The 20,101-nt window shown below is 36.2% G+C and overlaps 3 protein-coding genes across 4 annotated transcripts; 2 read left to right on the top strand and 1 right to left on the bottom strand.

The window, feature by feature from the left end:
- The first annotated feature begins 1,856 nt into the window (after nucleotides 1-1,856).
- Nucleotides 1,857-2,632, top strand: LOC126758180 (uncharacterized). The gene is made up of 2 exons (XM_050472291.1): nucleotides 1,857-2,174; nucleotides 2,244-2,632. The coding sequence occupies exons 1-2, from the start codon at nucleotides 2,036-2,038 to the stop codon at nucleotides 2,540-2,542; spliced, it is 438 nt and encodes a 145-aa protein (XP_050328248.1). The 5' UTR covers nucleotides 1,857-2,035; the 3' UTR covers nucleotides 2,543-2,632.
- A 3,374-nt stretch (nucleotides 2,633-6,006) lies between these two features.
- LOC126758706 (serine protease Hayan-like) lies at nucleotides 6,007-11,072 on the top strand. 2 transcript variants are annotated; one of them, XM_050473067.1, is made up of 5 exons: nucleotides 6,007-6,237; nucleotides 6,321-6,715; nucleotides 9,520-10,106; nucleotides 10,170-10,353; nucleotides 10,442-11,072. In XM_050473067.1, exons 2-5 carry the CDS (start codon nucleotides 6,619-6,621, stop codon nucleotides 10,771-10,773), a joined length of 1,200 nt encoding a protein of 399 aa, XP_050329024.1. In that variant the 5' UTR covers nucleotides 6,007-6,237; nucleotides 6,321-6,618; the 3' UTR covers nucleotides 10,774-11,072. The 2 variants fall into 2 exon arrangements, with proteins under 2 accessions (XP_050329024.1, XP_050329023.1); XM_050473066.1 differs by having other exon boundaries at nucleotides 6,007-6,715.
- Nucleotides 11,073-15,809: 4,737 nt separating this feature from the next.
- On the bottom strand, nucleotides 15,810-18,684 carry LOC126758514 (uncharacterized). Its single transcript, XM_050472802.1, has 2 exons — nucleotides 18,361-18,684; nucleotides 15,810-16,262 (listed from the first exon to the last, which is right to left on the bottom strand). The coding sequence occupies exons 1-2, from the start codon at nucleotides 18,563-18,565 to the stop codon at nucleotides 16,006-16,008; spliced, it is 462 nt and encodes a 153-aa protein (XP_050328759.1). The 5' UTR covers nucleotides 18,566-18,684; the 3' UTR covers nucleotides 15,810-16,005.
- Nucleotides 18,685-20,101: the final 1,417 nt, after the last annotated feature.

Here is a 20,101-nt window from a genome sequence, read left to right on the forward strand (position 1 = left end):
CACTTTGATTAATTTTTTTTTTAATGCTACATAGTTGGATGTTGAAGTGAAAAAACCCAAAACATGTGGTCGTCAGAGTCATCCAAACAATCACTCATCTCAAAACTGTGAAGACTTCTACAGGGTTTCTGCATAAATTCCACTCACTGACACGGTCTTGCAAGATTTAAAAACGCGGGTTTTCCGATGAAGTTCTTGAAAGTTTCAATTTGAGTCAGATGTTACCATAATTTAACCTAAACTTAGACGAAAAAGATATAACTGTACTCATTGAATGCCTAGTTAGACGTTTTGGGAAAATCTTGCCTGGAAACAAAGGACTGCAAATATCGAAACTCATAGAAGAAGTAGCGCTTTGACAACAGTAATGGAAGATGAAAATGTATAAGAGAACGCAAGTGTTTTTTGCCTTCGAAACCCTCAGTACTTGCGACAAGGATACATATAGTATATAACCGACGAATCATACTCCTCTTCACGAACTTTGCACCTTGCCAGCCACAAATGCTGGCTCTAAACGATCCTTTTCTTCCTAGCGCCGAAGCAAGACTTGGTTCAGAGCAACGATGCTTCAGAAAAGATTGAACGGCTTAACACTCCTCAACATAAACTACGATATTGCTGTGGAACCCGAAGAAATAATAGTAGATTTAGTAAAATCAACAAAGAGCGTATTGATTTTATGCTGTAAAATAAATGTTTAAATATTTATCAAAAATAAAATTATAGTCTACAGTTACACATTTCTCAAATCAAGTACAAAATTATATAGTTTCCCCCTAAAATTTTACTCTGAGTTCGCCCCTGTTTCCAACAAGACGGCGCTGCATGTCATTCAGCCAATCAATATTATTAAAAGAAATCTTCGATAAGCGCTTTTTCACTTGTCGTGGGTCTTTGGCGTAGTCTCTCCAAGATCGTGAGATTTAGCACCACCGGTCTATTTTTTGTAAGCTTAGGTGCCGTCGATGTCCTAGGCAGAGAAGACTGACACAATTAGCGCCTTGGAAGAAAATATTCGGCGGGTTATTGTTGTCGAAAATTGGACCTCTGGGCTTGAACTTATTCAAGCCACGACGATCACTTGCCCGAAATCATCAATCAACATAATGCAAATCCTTAACATTATAATAAAGCTAAATTCTTGGCAATAATAGTAAATTATATGAATTTTATTTCTTTCTGGAAAACACTTATTATTAATTGGTGAAAGTTAAAGCTTCCTTAAAACACTCTCAACACTGAGCACTATTCGAAAAATTATTTTCATAATATTTTTCGATAATTTATTACTTTCTCGAACCCACTACTCACCGACAGGTACGCTCACTCTCTTTAACTCTGTCTCTCATTCGCTGTTGTACGTCATTTAATACACTTGTATAAGGTACAGCTTGCATTTCTCTATATTCATATTTTTCATTAGTCACTTGTCATGCTGATTAAAATGAGAGATTATAACTCTCTAAGTGCAGTATTAACAGCGTCATATTACTGAAAGAGCAAATTATTTTTAAAATTATACAAAGTGAGTGTTTTGTATTTTGATGACGAAATATATAGATAGGTCGTGGCAGCTGACACGAGCCACGATTCTACGTTCTCCACTGTTTCTGCTATTAACTTCACAGACGCAATTAAAAGATTAGGCAATCCTCTCTACGCTCTACAAGTACAAAATCTCCAATTTCTATATTTTAATCTAATTTTTATAATGATTGATGCTAGAAAATGTTACTAACTTTTACGGTAAATATTTTTGTCTAATATAGATACTAAAAATCGACCCTCGTAATTAGTCGAGACAAATTGTTGTTATTCTATTCGAAATAAGTAGATAAGTATGTTTTATCAGAAATGAAATTTACAAACGGTGCCGCGGAAGGCCGTTACAAACAATGTAAACAACGACACGGTTTTACAAGAAATCAGTTATGTTCGTGCAAGTGATGCTCGTATATAAGAAATCGTAAAATAGAATATACAGTTAGTGCAATATCGATTTGCGGAAATATTGGAACACACTTCTTCAAAGATGAGCGTTACTTTCAACTTCTTTGTCGTCGCAACATTGGCTCTTACAGCAACGTCTTTAAGTGCTTCGGAGCGCGAACCGTTGAGCTCATCGGATACCACGACCGTTGAACATTTCATATTGGGTAGCACCGTTGACGGTATAATTTATGAATGTAAAGATGTTTTGAGTTTACCATTAAAATTATTTTTCATTACTCATCCATTAGGTGCTGTACCGATTTACCAATTTCAAGAGACCGTTACACCTAATATCGACCAAAATGAAATAATCGTTAATATACAATATCCGAAATCAGCTGATGACGGTGCCGATAACAATTCAACGGACGCTGGCGATCAACTTATTACGAAAGTCAGTTTGTATGTGGAGGGCGATGCAGGCTTTACATCTCAAGCGTACACGACGGCGGGCGGCATAGGTGAACGAAGTATTACAGTACAGCTGGTCGCCACTAATACGGAGACACTACGCTATATTGTGATTATTGATGGCTTGAAAGCTTAACTGGAAAAATTAAAGGCTAAAATATTAATAAAACACGAAGTTATTTTTAAACAAATTTAATAAAAAGGTGATAGTGCTGGTTGAGTTAAATGTTGATCATCTGCTTTTAAAAAAATTAAGATAAAGCTAAGGAAAAGGATTATTGAAATTTAATTAGAAAAACCTTATATTGGTTCATAAAAGAACACTCGGATATCCTCACACACTTTGACTTCATACCGGATCACTTGGATCATGAAGTCGCTTAATCGAACTATGGCAGCTCCTTCTCTGTCCATATACCGACAATGGAGTTGTGCATGGGAAGAAGCCGTTTGGTGGAGAGCGGCAATGAGCTTCTTTACGCATGGGTTAAAGCTTGAGGGGAAGGTTGGTGGAGGGGTTTTCTGTCAGGAGCGCTCTATCAACTCTATCTTCAGACTTCCTGACTATTTCAGTGTCTTCCAAGCCGAGGTTGCAGCCATTAAGGTAGCGGTAGATCTACTGCTCCGGAGTGCTGCCTCCAATACTAGCCTTGAACTCATTAACAGTGCTTTCAGAGTAATTTCGCTAACAATAGCATCCAGGATCTTTGTTATAAGACTGGTATGGGTACCAGGCCAAAGCGGAATCGCAGGAAATTGCAAAGCTGATTAGTTAGCAAGAAAATGCACCCTAGAACCGCTATTGGGAGAATGGGAGCGAGTTGGTGCTCACGTATCCTCTTGTGTTTTATTACTAGATAGCTAATTACTACCTACTAGCTAAGCGTATGTATGTCACAATATTTATATGGTAGTCCATCTGAAGACTAATCATTTTCGCAAAGGGACATTATACTTTCAAACCCCAGACCCCAGGGCTTTCAAAGCAAATTCTTATAATAATAATCCTGCTTAAATGAAAACTCTTAAACTGGAGTAGTCTTACAGCAAAATAGTCTGTAGTAGTTATTATTGTAGAACATGGTCGGACGAAAGCATGATCGACGATTGGAATTTAAATGTGCTCTGCCCAATCTACAAAAACAGGTTCTATCGAGCGTACTGCTTGCAAGACCGTCATCAAACTGATTGGACCTTATCAGTGTGGCTTTAGACCTGGAAAATCAACAACTGACCAGATATAGACCATGCTTCAAGTTTTGGAAAACACTCGTGAAAAGAGGGTCTACACACACCACCTCTTCGTCGATTTCAAAGCTGCTTTTGACAGCACGAAAAGTAGCTGAATTTACGCCGCCATGTCTGAATTTGGTATCGCCGCAAAACTAATACGGGTGTGAAAACGGACGTTGAGCAATACCAAAAGCTCCGTCGAGATCAGGAAGGGCCTTTCCGAGCCGTTCAATACCAAACGAGGTTTCAGACAAGGTGACTTCCTATTGATATCATTAGCCTCAACAACCGCGCCGTTAGTTCTGCTTTCTCCAGGTTGGATCAAGAAGCGAAGCAAAAGGATCTGGTAGTGAACGAGGGCAAGACGAAATATCTCTTGTCAGTAAACAAACAGTCGTCGCATTCGCAACTTGGCTCCCACGTCACTGTTGACAGTCATAACTTCGAAATCGTAGACAATTTCGTCTATCTTGAAACCAACATTAACACCAACAACAACGTCAGCCTCGAAATCAGCTCGGACTGAGTCAGCAATTGAGAAGTAAAGTCCTCTCTCGATGAACAAAAACCAAACTCTTTAAGTCAATCAATATCACCATCCTGCTATATGTTCCAGAGGCATAGACGATGACAACATCTGATGAGTCGGCCTTAGGAGTTTTCGAGAGAAAGGTTCTGCTTATTTATTTACTGTCCTTTTGCGCATTGGCAATGGCGAATACCGCAGGCGATGGAACTATGAGCTTTATGACAATACGACGACACTAGTTCAGCGAATTAAGAGACATCAGCTACGCTGGCTAAGCCATATCTTCCGAATGAATGAAAACACTCCAGTTCTGAGATAATTCGTCGCAGTAACCGTCGGGTGAAGCAGAATAAAAGGAAGACCTCTACTCCGTCGGAAAGACCAGGTGGAGAAGGAGCTGACTACACTTGGAATATCCCAAAAAGACCGGCGCAATGTTGTAAAATCGTCTTTACGCGGTGTCTACGCCATTAAAGAAGAATAAGTATAAATATCCCAGAAAGTTAGTACTAATTTCTGCTTTCCAGCCCCAAGTTCAAATATCATTAACAATCGGAAAATTTTATTTCTTCACATACCGTAATTACTACTGAACCAAAATTTTAAAATTTATGTTTTAAATAAATATTTAATCTTTATTTTCTCTTGTGGGGTCCCGGTGGTCTAGAATTTTCAAAAAATCGATTTTTTTTTGTTTTATAGTTCGAAAGTATAATCCTTTAAGAATATACTGTAAAATTTTTGGAAGGATATTCACATTATTTTAGCTTCTACAGCCGTTTTAGCAGGTAGCGCGCGGTCGAGGAGCTCAATAAATGGATGCTGTGTACGTCATTTATCTCAAAACTACTTTTTTTGGCGTGCTGTTGATGAAAAAAAAAAAACTATCCATCCGAATCACTTGAAATTTTAATCTGGTGTTTATAAGATCAATATCTATCGCTGGGACTACGATCAAATTTTAATTTTAAGAACTTCGCTTTTTTCGATCTAAAACTAGTCCAAAAATAGCTGTTTTCAGAATCTGAACTGCAAAAGCGCAAAATTTTTTTAATTTTCAATATTTTTTTTTTGGTTGTAGTCCCAGCGATAGCTGCACTCTTACTGATTAATAATTTATTTGGCTTTTATGTTTCAGATGTTCTGAAGAGTCAAAATCAACAACGGCACCGGGAGTCATTTTTTAAGATTGTTTTTTTTGGACGCCATTTTTAATATTGTTAAAATTTTTTTTTATTTAACAAAAAAATATTTTTGTACTTTCATAAGTGTATAAATAAACTGTAAAAATTTTAAATCGATTGCTCTTTTTTTAAGCCTTAAAAAAAATCCAGAAAACACCCTTAATTTGAGGATGCTAGACCACCGGGACCCCTTATATCAATATCGAGGTTAGACGGTTGACATTAAACAGCTCCAATGTCAATCGATGACAGATCCAAGCGCCATATTTTAGCAGCTCGTGATTGGTCGCTGCTTAATAAAGGTTACAGTGAATGCAAAAGCAAATTATTACTGCTGTCATTTTTGGTTCAGAACTTCTTAAGAATATTTGAAGGCTCTGGCCATCGGATTATAAATGTCGTAATGGTTCAACTCTTAGAAGCAGGTATAAACAATTATTTTAGCATTTAGAAGCCTATGGATAAATAAGCGAACATTCACAAATTTTTGGAAAACAAAGCGGCATAGCTAAGCAATTTGAGAAAATAAATACAAAAATATAAAAACATTTTAGTAACAAAAATTATTTTCTTGTGTAGCACAGTGTTGTTTATAGAAAATCTAGGCTTTCGATCAGCAGACAGTTTGTCTGAGTAACTCAGTCGTTGCGGTGCATTGCTACGAGAGAGTCGTTAATTTCAACTAGATCTCGTTTTCGCGAGTTTTCTCAAATAATTTGTGTCTTTGTTGCTTGCTGTTGTATATTAGTGCCAAAACGTGAAGATATAGATTTGCAAATGTTTGAAGACCTTGAAAACGCACAAACAAAATAGTCATCAAACTTAAAGAAGCACTCATTCACGTCTATAAGTCAGACACTGGCGATCGATATATATAGTATATATGTATATATATATATATAAACAAATGCAAAATATATATATACGGTATATATATACATATATACGAATGAATATACTTTGATTAGCGATGTTCTCCCAGCTTCAATTAATTCATAAAATCTGAGTAGGCGAGCAGACAGATCGCTGACATTGCCGACAGCGTATCTCGCCGTACGATCGCCGCTGGTGTATTGTATTGAACTGAGCATAAATAGAGTAAAAAATAAAAGTGAACAAAAAATTTGTCTGAAGATCAGATCAGAGCAGATCAGATTGTGTGCAGTCTGTTGTGACAACAAAACTGTCTTGACTCTTGACTTGTCTTTTTGGCTTACTCGCGTGCTTTGTACTTAATTTCTTACTATCAATTAGTGCATTTAAAAAATGTTTACAATGCATAAGCTTTGTTTGGTGTTGAGATTGTGTTTTTGCGCGCATATTGCTCTAACAACATTGTCGCCGACATCCGCTGCCGAAATTGGTAAGTATGTTCAGTCAGAGGAATGTGCGACATTATCAAAAAATCAAAATCTGCTTTAATTACGCATTCTAGTCAAGGAATCTCTTTCATGCTCTAGATAGCGATCTTTAATCGACTTTTCTTTGTCAGTTTTCATTTCCAAAGTATTTTAAAGCGTCATTCCAACATCGACCTGACAGCCTTTGCTTTAATCACTCCAAGTACTACTATCGGAATTAATTCAAATATACTTAAACACGTGTCTTCTACCTAAATAAATCTGTATGGGTGTGCTACTTGCAGTGACTAAATAAGTGTGTATGTGCTGCCGAGCTGTTCTTGCAGTTATTTTTAAGCATAAAAATCTATTTAATGAAATTCACTTCATACTACTAAACAGTTTCCGTAACTCCGCCAAATTAACTAATGAACGGCATTGACGTGATGTGTTAATATGCATTCCATAAGTATATATGTATGTAGATATACTTGTATATACTTGTATTATATTATTTCGACATCACGAACCAATTATGATGCGTTGTGAAATTTTTTTATTTCCTTAAGTTTTAATTGTAATGACGTGTTCTCTATTCATGTGATATGATTTCACGTGATTTTTTTGAAGTGAAGCAGAAATGGCCAACAGCTTGTTCTGTTATGATGAAAAAATGTTATGTGTGAAGTGTGTGTGTTGCCAATTTCTGAATTTGTTGTGATTGATTTGACTTGCTAGTGACATGAACTAATGTGATATAATTAATCTGACTAATGATGTGATGTTCTTAATTTGACTAGTTCTACTTGATATGGCTTGTTCGTAACTTGATGTGCTGTAATTACCTTGACTTGGTGATGAGATGAAGCGATGCGATAGATCTTTATTTTTTGTGACATGGGATGCGATGTAATTAACCGATTTGTGAGCGATGTGATATAATGTGATGTTTGACCGACTTGTAAGCGATGTGATGGATCTGACGTTTGAGTGATATGATGTGATATAATTAATATGACGTTTTAGTGATAGGATATGATGTGATACAATGAATTTAACTTTTTAGTGATATGAAAGTGACTTGTGATCTATATGGTATGCTGTGATGTCACGGGACTATCACGCGATATTTTTTTAAGTAAAAGAGGTTATTAAAAACTATGCTATGTCATACACGTGACGTGATGCAAAATTCTTAGAATGACGTGACTTATAATAATGATGTGACATCATCTGCTGATGTGAGCAACTTGGTGTTGTCAGAAACAGTAACAGTTTTTCAATAGAAACGCTACAAAGGACTCCAATAGGAACAGCAAACGACGCCATATTTTTTGCCGCTTTTTTACATTTCACTTCAATAAGGGTTGCCATTTCATCATGGAAAGATATACGATCAAACAACGAGCCGAAAATATTAAAATTTACTACCGAAATTCGGACACAGTGGCATCAACTTTAAGAGGGCTACGTTCAATTTATAGTCGTCATAATCGTCCTGTCAGATCAAAAATTGAGCATCTAGTGCAAAAATTTTAATCCACAGGCACAGTAAAAAATGTTCCCGTGCCAGTGAGACAAAGAATTGTCGAGAAATATCGCCGCCGCATCAATTGAGGAAGACCCAAATCAGTCTCTCACATGTCGTTCTCAAGCGTTGGCATCTCTGTGACGTCGTTGTGGCGAATTTTGCGAAAAAATCTTGGCCTACATCCCTACAAGATCTAATTGACGCAAGAACTGAAGCCACTTGACCATCAAAATTGTTGTTTATTCGTGAATTGGGCTGGAGCAACAACTTTTCTTCAAATAATCATTTTCAGCGAATAATCATCTTCATTTCTGGCTGAATGCTTCGTCAATAGGTAAAATATGCGTTATTGATCAGGCAGCAATCCACACGTACTCCATGAGTCACCATTGCATCACGAAAAAATTACGGTTTGATGCAGCTTATGGGCCGGCGGCATTATAGGGCCGTACTTCTACCGTGATGATCAAGACCGGCACGTTACTGTGAATGGCAATCGCTAACGCTCAATGATAACCGAATATTTTTGGCCCGAAGTGGATGATATGGACTTGGACAATAAGTGGTTACAACAGGAAGGCGCCACAAGCCACACAGCGAATGTCACAATCAATTTATTGAAAACCAAGTTTAATGAAAGTGTTAACTCAAGAAATAGCCCAATCAAGTGGCCGCCTCAGTCGTGTGATTTAACTCCGTTAGACTGTTTGCTGTGGGGCTACGTCAAGTCTATGGTCTATGCCAACAAGCCATTAATGAACATTGATGAATTTCGTAGGAATATCGAAAGTGAAATTACAGCAGTATCGGCTGATTTATGCTTGAAAACCGTCGAAAATTGGGTTCAGCGTCTGGACTTCGGCAAGCGTGCACGTGGTGGCCAAGCAAAAGAAATCGAGTTCCATACATACAGGAATTAAGAATTTCATTGATATCCCAAACCGGCATTGTTTTGTTTAAACTTTTGTAGTGTTTTTATTGAAAACCCGTTACTATTTATTGCGATGATGTGCATAATTTCAAATAACTTCTCTGAGAACATGTTTCTGTATTCATGGTGCCGCGGACAACCGTACTTCTAGACATGTTCTTGTTATGATTTTATCGATTTTTATAAAATCAATTATTATTTGTTACTTACAATTTTTATTTATAGATACACTTATTAAGTGCCTTTGTACATTAAAAAGAATATTTTAGAAAATATAAAACATTAAAAATAATTCTTTATATTAAACTATGTCACATAACCTCGAAATATTTTCTAACTACAAAAATATATTTTTCCACTTACAGAGGGCAATCCATGTGAAATCAAACAAGGAGTGTTTGGCAGATGCGCATTACCACGGGATTGTCCTGATATTGCAAAACAAATGCAAAATCTTGGACTTACGAAAGCCGATGTGAAACGATGTGGTTTTACGATTTATGAAGAGATCATCTGTTGTCCACTGGCAAATGAAAGAAATTTGCTGGGAATTTTCGACACCAAAGAAGATTTCTTAGAAAGTGAAAAAAATTCAAATGATGACAAACGGACACGTGGTGACTTCGACGGTGCGCAGGAACGAAAAGCGAAAAAAGCTTGCCGCTTACTAGATGAATACGCCGAGCCTTACACTGTGCCACATATATTGGGCGGATCGCCGGTGGCCCCGGGCGAATATCCACATATGGCGGCCATCGGCTATGCGTCGATCAATCCACAAAGCTCACCTTATGAGTTTCGTTGTGGCGGCGCTCTGATCGATAAACGTTTTGTGCTCACAGCGGCGCATTGTGTTAATCGACCGGATAGCAAACCGATTATTGTGCGCTTGGGTGTAACGGATTTCAATAATCCCGATCAAATGAAAAACGCCGTCGATGTGCCCATCGAGGTAATATTTTCATGTTCTACCAAAATGTATGTCACAATAATTTTATGATTTTCCATATTTCAGGCTCTTTACCCACACATGAACTATCGGAATTTGGAAAAGTATGATGATATTGCCATAATAGAGCTGAAAAATGATGTTGAATACTCTTCTCTAGTATTTCCAGTTTGCCTGCACACAGAACTGGCTGATCCACCGCCCACAGCGACGCTCAACGTAACCGGTTGGGGCGTAACGGAGTTGAAAAGTAATTATTGAAAACAGTAATTTCGTTAAATAAATAATGAATTTTTTTCTTTCTTTTCGGGCCATATTCCATATTCCACTCATATCAGCACGTCGACAATCCAATGTACTACTAAAGGCAAGCGTCAAGGCTATTTCTGCAGAAAATTGCAGAAAGGCTTATGTGCGCGGCGGCGTCTTACCAAGTCGCGGTATTTTACCCACACAAATCTGCGCCAGCGATCCGAATTCCATCAGCGACGCCTGTTGGGGTGATTCGGGTGGCCCGCTTAACCTCATCATTGACGAAGCGTATAGAAAGATGCATGTGATTGGAGTGGTGTCGGCCGGTGATGGCTGCGCCAGCGTCACTCCCAGCCTGTATACTAGGGTTGCGTCTTATCTGGACTTTATTGAGGATATCGTCTGGAAGAATTTGTGACATTCTCAAGGAACTTTTCTACATAAAATATTTGTCGAAGCGCATATAAGTTGTATATATTTTAAATATAAATCATACTTTAATCCTGACTGGAAGAGAGTTGCCAACTATCAAAAAATTCTGGAATTATAAACTCAAATTGTAATTAACCCTTTAAATGTAGGAATATATCAACATCAAAAATCTTTTATATAAAACTTTTTATTTTAAATTATATATACAGTTTACCGTCAGAACTTACAAATATATACATAAATATTTTTATGTAAATAAAACGCTACTATAATTTTTATATGAAACCTTCCTTATAACAATTTATTTATTACATTACCCTTTTCCACTAGAATTCTTAAAGTTGTAGAGAAGGTCTCTCTAGCACTACGTAGGTTATTAGTAGAATCAGCTAGTATTATTTAAAATCTCACAAAAAGAGCGGGAGACCTCGTACACTACTCTCAGTAGACGGTTACACGACTTTCACTTCGGACCCAAGGTTTAAAGAATTAAAACTTTCGGAAGCGCTGTAGGTGGGAAAGATAATTATTCGGCAAACGAAGAAAATAAAGGCTGAAATGTGTACAAGTACATAAGATTTTGTTATCGGGAAAAAAGTTTATCTAAAATGATTCTTCAGCATACTAAAGAAAATCATAAGGAAAATAAATAAAGAGGACCATAAGACAGATTCAACACTGATTATACCAATTACCAGACCATGAGAAAAGTTTGGTAAAGACAACATACATCTCAAAAGATACCATCTTGTATTTTAACCGTTTCTGAGAGCATGAAAAGAATTGTTTTTAAACCGCTCACTCAGAGAATGTTTCTGCCAAAAATATGTGGGCCACTATTTGTTATAATGAACAAGTCAATTGAAAAGTTCACGACCACACCATAGTAAAACACATTTTTTTGGTCAAGTTCGTTTGTTTTTTATTCAAGATAGTTCCCTTTAAAAGTGATACACTGATTATAGCGACCTTCCAACTTTTCGATACCATTTGTGTTGCTTCAATATAGACTGCAGTTTTTGAGATCTCTTCTTCCTTCGGTGAAAATTTCTTCCCAGCGAGCATTCTTTTGAGAGCTGTGAACGCGAAGCAGCTGCTGGAGGCCAGTTCTGCAAAATACCGTGGATGCGGAAGCAAATCGAAGCCCAATTCATGTCAAGTCTTGGTGAAACAGCATTTCTTTTTCTTCAAATGCGGCCGTTTTCGTTGATTTCATGCTTTAAACGATTTAATAACGCTATGTAATAGTCGCTGTTGATAGTCCTTCCTTTTGCAAGATAGTCAATAAAAATTATTTCATGAGCATCCCAAAATACAGACGCCATGACAGTCGACTGTTGCGTTTTTCCACGCTTTGGTTGGGGTTCATAGTGTGCAGTACACTCGGTTGACTGTCGATTGGACTTCAGAGTGAAATGATGTAGCCATGTTTCAACCATTGTCAAATATCGCCGCAAAAACTCGGGTTTATTACATTTTAATATCTCCAAACACTGCACCGAATCGTCAAATTGTTTTTGTTTTTAGTTAAAAGTGAGCTCGCGCGGCACCCACTTTCCACAGAGCTTCCTCAGACCCAAATATTCGTGAATGATATGATGAACACGTTTATTTGATATCGTTAGAGTGCTTGCTGTCTAGAACAACTTCACTTTACGGTCATCCGAAGTTATTTTTTTGACTTTTTTGATGTTTTCGTCGCTAACAACTTCTTTCGGAAGTCCACAGCGTTCATCGTCTTCAGTGCTCATTTCACCACGTCTAAACTTAGCAACCCAATCTTTGGTGGTTGACTTTCCCTGGGCAGTGTACGGAAACACGTCATCAAGCCAAGTTTTGTCTTCAACTGTCAACTCACGAAATTTCTTTTTTTTCCATTTTTTTCACAATAACAAACTAATGAGCAGAAATTTATACAAGCGCCTATTCTAGGTTAGGGCTATCAAAAAACCATATGGATTTATTTCTAGTAGTGCCATCTTTCATCATCAGGCCGCTGACTTTTGATTTGACCTATTATTATATGATTCATTGTCAATGACACCCACAAAGCTCAATGATGAGAGCTGTTAGAAACGTCGTACGAATTATTGCAAACTCTCTAAGTCTTGTGCATCTATAATAGCCGAAAGCAACAGTTGAAGAGCACGTATAGTGGTTCAATATCGGCGGTTCCGGCAAATAAGCAGCTTCTTTGAGAGAACATGTGCAAAATTTCAGATCCATATCCCAAAATCTGAGAAACTGTTCGCGTATATAGCACAAAGGGATAGGCAGAGGAATATGCCTGATATTTTATTTATAAGTATATATTTTAAAGCGCCTCTGACGTTTCCTTCAGAGTATAATAATTTGTACAGGTTGCAAAACAGTTGACGAACTTAAAATTTACTCGAAATGAGCAGTGAATGTTATGGGTTTTCTATGATGTTATATAATTTTTACATACCGACATACAAGATGGGACACCCTGTATAGTTATAATCATTATACAAATACGAAAATCGTACTTTAGCCAGGTGAAATCCATAATCTCCAATATAAGTGACGTGTTTAAGTTGAAGACCATATCAGCTTGTCAAGTCTCACAAGTACTCACCAACAATAGGATTGCATTTGTAGAATAATACTATATATAGCAAGTTTTGAAAGTTCTCGCCAATAATAATTATATATATTTATATCATAATCTGAGTATGATTACTGTTTTGTTCGACAAGTGCTAATAATACCATCGACTTCAGACAATTATCTAGTTTTAACGCCTGGACTATCTCTAATTGCCCTCTAGTTTAGTTGAGCAAATAAGCACATTGTAATTTCAAGTATGCACTACTCGAAAGTACTCGTGTTGCCATATAGGAAGCGGCTGCTAGATATACATACCTACATATTTATATATAGAAGAGGAACTCCAAAAGTCTGTGCGTTCTTATGCATGTATGTAGACAGATGGAGTACGGGCACGACGCCATAAAAGCGATTATCAGCTGTGATAAAGAAATATATTAATTTCTGAATTCAAATTGTAATGAATTGAGTATTTTTGCGTACTTACCGTAAGCGCTGCCGTTGCCAATAAAGTCGTACGTCCGTGCCAATATAAACCAAATATTAACTTATTACCGTTTGATAAGAAAGTAATTATAAATTTGCCAAAGATAAGTAGAATCAATTGCGAAATTAGCGTACAAGTTTGTTGTCTAGAAAATATCTACAAACGCCCGACTTCAATAAATTTTCCATTTTTTTTGGTCATAGAACTTCTTTTAATTATAAATTCTGCCTGTAATCTCTGGAATACGTCAATTGTTTACTGTCAGAAATAATAAGATTATAGCGAAAAATAGTAAACAACGAACAAAATTTGTCAATTATACCTTCCTCGGCAAAAAAGCTCGACCACCGCGTATAATTTCAGAGCAGTTGGCAATTCTGTTGAGGAAATGTGTTATGAAAAATCAGCTTTATATGATAATTTTCGGAACAATCTAATGAGCCCGAGATAGAGATAAAGATCGTTCACTAAAAAAGATAATCTTACGATCAAAGTTCAATGGACTTTTTCAAAACTGATAGATCAGCTTAATCAGTCCGTTAATTTTATGGAACAAGCTTATGAAACCAAACTATAGTATATTGGAAAACATTAGGATCAATATTAAAGAGCGGGAGAGAGAGATAGATAGTTCTCTAAGCACAAACATCGTATGAACAAAAGTCAATAAATTTTACCAGAATTGATAGAAATAGAGATTGCGAGCGATAATTTTTTGGCGGGTTTTTCGAAGTGCGTTTTACAGAGAACATAGGATAGAAAGAAAGAGAAAGCTTTGTATACAATTACTATGAAACTATGTCAGATGGTTTCGATTTTCGCGTGGTGCGTCGCAATCTTGCCTCTATTATTCTTGGACTTTTAGACAAGCCCATATGTATGATTTTCTAAACGAATAATGATAATAAAAAACCAGAGAGGGATAAAAGGACATATGGTATAAATATCTACGTATATTTATATACTTATCTCTATTCATAATATATACCAGCTTCGTTTTTTTCTCCTCCTTCTTTTTTTACTCCTGAAACATAAATTTCAGGTATTGCTTTTTTTTGGTTCAATGTACTCTTAAATTTGATGTTCTACCACCAATAAATTATGAGAGTTGTGGAGGAAAAAAAGCACGTAAATGGAATTGCTTAAAAACAAAATTTCAAAAATTCAATTTTGAAAGTTCGATTTCGAAATCGAAATTTTTATTTCGAAATCTCGAATTTGAAAATTTAGTTTCAAAAACTCAATGTCGAAATTTCATTTTCGAAAAGTCGGCTTCGAAAATTTGATTTTGAAAATTCTATTTCATTACTTACATATGTACATATGTATGTACAATGTACATACATACATACATATGTACATCGCTATATTAATTTTAGTGTAACTACGTTTAACTAATTGGCATTGTTCGAAAGCGACTGTGATCACAAAAAAAAAAACGAAAATCGATGTTAAAATGTTTATTTCGAATTTCGAATTTGAAAATTTAGTTTCAAAAATTCAATGTCGAAAATTTTATATTCGAAATTCGGCAATAGTTTAAAAGAAAAATTTCAAATATTTAATTTTGAAAAGTAAACGTCGAAATTTTTATTTCGAAATGTTGAACTTAAAAATCGACTTCGAAAATTCGACGTCGAATTTTTTTTTCGAAATGTCGAATTTGAAAATTACGTCTTTAAGATTCAATGGCGAAATTTCATTTTCGAGAATTCGATTTCGAAAACTCAACTTTGAAAATTCGGTTTCATTACTTGGATTCTATACGTATGCATTTTAGTACATCAATTCCTAACCGATTATCATTATTCAAATGCGTTCGTGATCACCAAACGTGATTATAATTTCATAAGCCGAACAAAAAAGGGAAAAAGTTTTCTGTAATAAATACCAAGCCAAACCCATTATTATTTATATTATAAATATTGTTATTATTAGAAAATATTGTGGAAAACTCTAAGAACTTAATCCATATTCCAAACTTGTTGCTACGCTCAACGTAGCATCACTATCTTTTATTTCCATTATTTCAATTTTACTTAAAATCACAGTTTTATTAAGTTATCTTTGTTCTCTAAGTTTACCAGAGATAAAAATTTTTGCTCAACAAAAATTATTTCATGTATTCATTTTCAATGTAACGGCACACATTATGTACAGCTAATAACCATAAATGAACATCTCAAACTCGACATAACTTGTCTTATTGCCGGCGATAAGTATCTCACAAAAGGATTTGTTTATGCCGCCATCGACGAAGAAGGAGTCAGCATCTTCTGAGGATACTGCTGCGTAGATGTCCACCTGAGTTATGATATTTGTATCGGTACCCTTGGCTGGATAACGTAGTAGAGCTTCAACATCTTCACCTTTAGTGAATTGCGTTGAGTCCTGGAAGTTGAGTATCAAGCGATCGCCTGTAACGAATATGGTAGAAATCAAAAGTTACAAAAGTCATAAATTTTGGGAAAGCATTTTTAGAGCAAATAATTATAAAAGCTTACTCTCGATCTATCGGCGCTATTGGTAGTATTGATAGTTCTATCGTTCACTAAGTAAGCTACTTGATTTTCGACATTTTTTATTGTATCCGTATTGAATTCTCGGGAAGTTACTTGATCTTAAAGTTCTTAACCGATTAGTCGACCCATAATTTATCAATAATAAGGTTTTATCAAGTTGTTTATGAATCTCATTTAATAATATTATTTTTTTTATAATAATAAATACTTTGGCATATGCCTTTTGTATAGGAACTGTCTGATATATATTTTTAAACAATTTTTCAAAATTCATTGTATCTTTATCGAGTGTGAATGATATATTTCGAGTATCTCCGACTGACATATGGAACGACTTGGCGCATTTTACGTCGAGATCTTAAATTGAAAGCGTACAAAATACAGCTACAACTGCAACAACTGAAGCCGCTTGACCATCCCAAGTGAAATCGCCTCAATCTATGGGCTCTAGAAAAGTTCCAAGAAGTTTCGATGTTTTCGAGCCAAATTTTATTCAACGATGAGGCCCATTTCTGGCGCAATTGGCATGTAAAAAGATTCAAAAGCTGCCATTTCATCCAGAAAAAACAATGGGGAATAATCAGTCGTTTTTTTTTTTTTTTGAAAATGATCAGGGTGGGAACGTAACCGTTAATGCCGACCCTTATCGCGCCATGATAACACACACACATCGCATCAATCAATGGATTTATTGAGAGAACACTTCGGTGAGCAGATAATTTCACGTTTTGGGCCGGTTGATTGGTCACCAAGATGGGGTGAAATCTCACAGTTAGCCTTTTTCATGTGGCGATATATAAAGTCTAAAGTCTATACAGACAATCCCGCTTCGCTTCAGGCCTTGAAGCAAAACCTCACGCATGTCAGTCGAAAGTTAACAGTCGAAATGCTCGAACCAGCGAAAATTGGACTCAACAGATGGACCATCTGAGACACGGCCAACACTTGAAAAACACAATCTCGAAAATAAATGCCACAGAATGTTCTTTCGAATGATAATAAACATTCCACATTTGAATTTTCTGTGTTTTTTCTTTAAGAAAGTAGGGAGCCTCGAAATGGATCACTCTTTATATGGTATACTACTCTGATCAAAAATTAAAGGTGATTAACGTAGTGTGGTGTACTGTGAGTTTCTTTCGCCGGGCCAAACTGTCATTAAAGAATATTACCTAACCGTTATGCGGCATTTGTGTCAATCAATTCGTCTGAAATGGCCAAAATTGTGAGCTAACAAATATTGGCAACCACCGTCGTCTACCTGATCTAACTCCGTACGTCTTCTGACTATTCAACAAACCCAAAAGGGCAAACCGGGAAGGCCATTTCGACATGATCGAGTAGATAAAAACCGAAATGAGGGAGGCATTGAAGGCCTTACCAGAAAAAGACCGCTCCAACTGTTTTGAAGATTTGAAAAGCTTTGGCAAAAGTGCGTTTTAACGGTCACAGATCACTTTGAAAGAAATGAAATTGATTCACCTTACTTTTTTTGTCCAGAAAATAACGAAAGTTTTAAAATGTAAAATTTTCGAAGATCTTTGTCAAAGAATTTGTTTGGGAATTCGTGGGCAGCCAGATATGATAAGCAAGATTGAGTAAAATCGCTGAAAAGGCTAAAGGCTATCCCAAAAATGGAGTTAAGAAATATAAAGAAAAGAATTTGATCCTCAAAAAAATTTCTTCGAATGCTTTTTCGCTATTTGTCATAATTTAAAGCCACCAATTTTGGGTGTTCTATGGGATAAAACAGAAAGTCTTGCCTCCAAAAATTTGTTAAGAAAAACACAATATGTATACATTAACTCAAGTGGACTTGAGCTACTTAACACATTGTCACAAAAATACTCGAAAATATATCAACAACACAACACAACACAATTTTTAGTTCAAATCTGTAACACTTGTATACAATTTCGTTCACTTTAGTTGTTTTAGAGTTGCCATAAAATTTCGGCGCGTAACAACAACCGCAACTACCAATGACACTCACCTGTGATTCTCTTGCCGGATGTGAAAACATATTGTCCGCCGACGTAATGGTTTTTATTGAACAAAGTCAAAGCGGCATCTGGATTGAGCACAATATAACGCGTTTCATTGTTAACCGTTACTATTTCCGAGTACTGCAAATCGACCGCTAAAGCACAAGTAAAACAGATTAAGACAATAAAGCACTTCCTTGATAGGTCAATCATCTTTTTAATGTTTTTTGTTTTCTGCTTGGGAAGTCGAAAACACTTTCAGCACTTAAATTTCTATTTTTTTGGTTTCTAAAGCAATATACGGTCTGTATGGCAATCGCGTCCGTTGTCGACTAAACGCTTTCCAAATCAATTGCTCCCCGAGTGGCTCTAGTGAGTTTTTATAGCAAAAGCTCACGTAGATAGGCAATTGCTGGGACTCAACCACAAATTTTGCAAATAAATCAACTCTTCTATGAACAGGTAGACCTTGCTCAATACACCTTCATGCATTTACAATTACATGTATGTATGTACTATATACATATGTATCCATATCATCGCACGTTCTTCTATTATCAAACCACGTTTAGCATTCTACTCTTTATTTCCCACTCTCCATTCAGTGTTATCTTCATGCCATCGACCAGGAGCTTCCAGGTAAATTATTGTGTTATCAACGTGAAAATTATGACTCTCACTAATTTCTCAAATTCGGTACTAAATACAAATACACGCATCTTGTGTATGTGTTGGTTTGCTGATAAGATAATGAAAATGATAGAAGAACTCTCGCAAGCACAGGTGAAAGCGTCGTTCATTCATCATAGTACGCATCTGTGCTCGAAAGCGGATGCGCTTTGTGGCTCGAATTTATGCTTTAGTGAAAAATGAAGGCGATTTTTCAACTCTTCAGGTCTTATAGAAGCCTGAAGGTATCGCATTTGCGACAGTAAATTCCCATAACAACATCCAAGCCTCAAACCAACCTTTAAGAAGCTCCCCATAAATCCCAAAATTCATGAAATAACTGAAATAACTGATTGTGACAACCCATTATTTAAAGCACAGATATTAAGGAAGTTAAACAAGGTCAACGCCATAATCGAAAGAAGAAACACTGAACTCCTAAAAGAGGTATATATGAATTTTCTAAATTTTAAGCGAGTCAAGAGACCTCGAAGACTACTTAACCTACCTGTCATATAGCAGAGACGCATATCAAAATCAACATGTTTCAGCATTTTAATATGAGAGTATTTCTTCGACTTACATTTTCCCTCCTCAGACTTTTTTATATTTTTCATACAAGTTCGAAATATAGCTTTAATAAGTAATAAGAACACCCCTAATATTGATTAAATACGAGCAATGATTTCTGTGAAAGCGTGACAAAACATTTTTTGACTTATTATAATCTGTCCATATCTTGTGGTGGAATATTATACGATCTAATTAAAAGATAACAGCATTCTACAGAAATATCAATTAAAGAAAGCGCAGCATTGCTCTTTTCTATTTGCGCAACTTTTTTTTAACTTTCTTTAACTGAAGATTATCTCTTTCAAATGTTGGCCGCGGCTACGTCCCAGATGGTCCAGCATTGAGTCCGATTTTCGATGACTCGTTCGAGCATTTCGACTGGTAACTGGCGAATGGCACGCGTGATGTTTTGCTCCGAGGACTGCATCGAAGCAGGATTGTCCACGTAGACTTTAGTCTTTACATATACCCACAGGATATCACACAATCTTTGGTGGCGAAACGACC

Source organism: Bactrocera neohumeralis, chromosome 5 (assembly GCF_024586455.1).
Source record: "Bactrocera neohumeralis isolate Rockhampton chromosome 5, APGP_CSIRO_Bneo_wtdbg2-racon-allhic-juicebox.fasta_v2, whole genome shotgun sequence".
Classification (NCBI taxonomy): domain Eukaryota; kingdom Metazoa; phylum Arthropoda; class Insecta; order Diptera; family Tephritidae; genus Bactrocera; species Bactrocera neohumeralis.

What these genes read in the sequence shown, in the direction of transcription:
- LOC126758180 (XM_050472291.1), top strand. Translation starts at nt 2,036, where the DNA reads ATGAGCGTTACTTTCAACTTCTTTGTCGTCGCAACATTGGCTCTTACA. An exon ending in ATTGGGTAGCACCGTTGACG is followed by an intron (nt 2,175 to 2,243) that starts GTATAATTTATG and finishes CTCATCCATTAG; the next exon opens with GTGCTGTACCGATTTACCAA.
- LOC126758706 (XM_050473066.1), top strand. Translation starts at nt 6,619, where the DNA reads ATGTTTACAATGCATAAGCTTTGTTTGGTGTTGAGATTGTGTTTTTGC. An exon ending in GACATCCGCTGCCGAAATTG is followed by an intron (nt 6,716 to 9,519) that starts GTAAGTATGTTC and finishes TTCCACTTACAG; the next exon opens with AGGGCAATCCATGTGAAATC. An exon ending in CCGTCGATGTGCCCATCGAG is followed by an intron (nt 10,107 to 10,169) that starts GTAATATTTTCA and finishes TCCATATTTCAG; the next exon opens with GCTCTTTACCCACACATGAA.
- LOC126758514 (XM_050472802.1), bottom strand. Translation starts at nt 18,565, where the DNA reads ATGATTGACCTATCAAGGAAGTGCTTTATTGTCTTAATCTGTTTTACT. An exon ending in ATCCGGCAAGAGAATCACAG is followed by an intron (nt 16,263 to 18,360) that starts GTGAGTGTCATT and finishes TATTCGTTACAG; the next exon opens with GCGATCGCTTGATACTCAAC.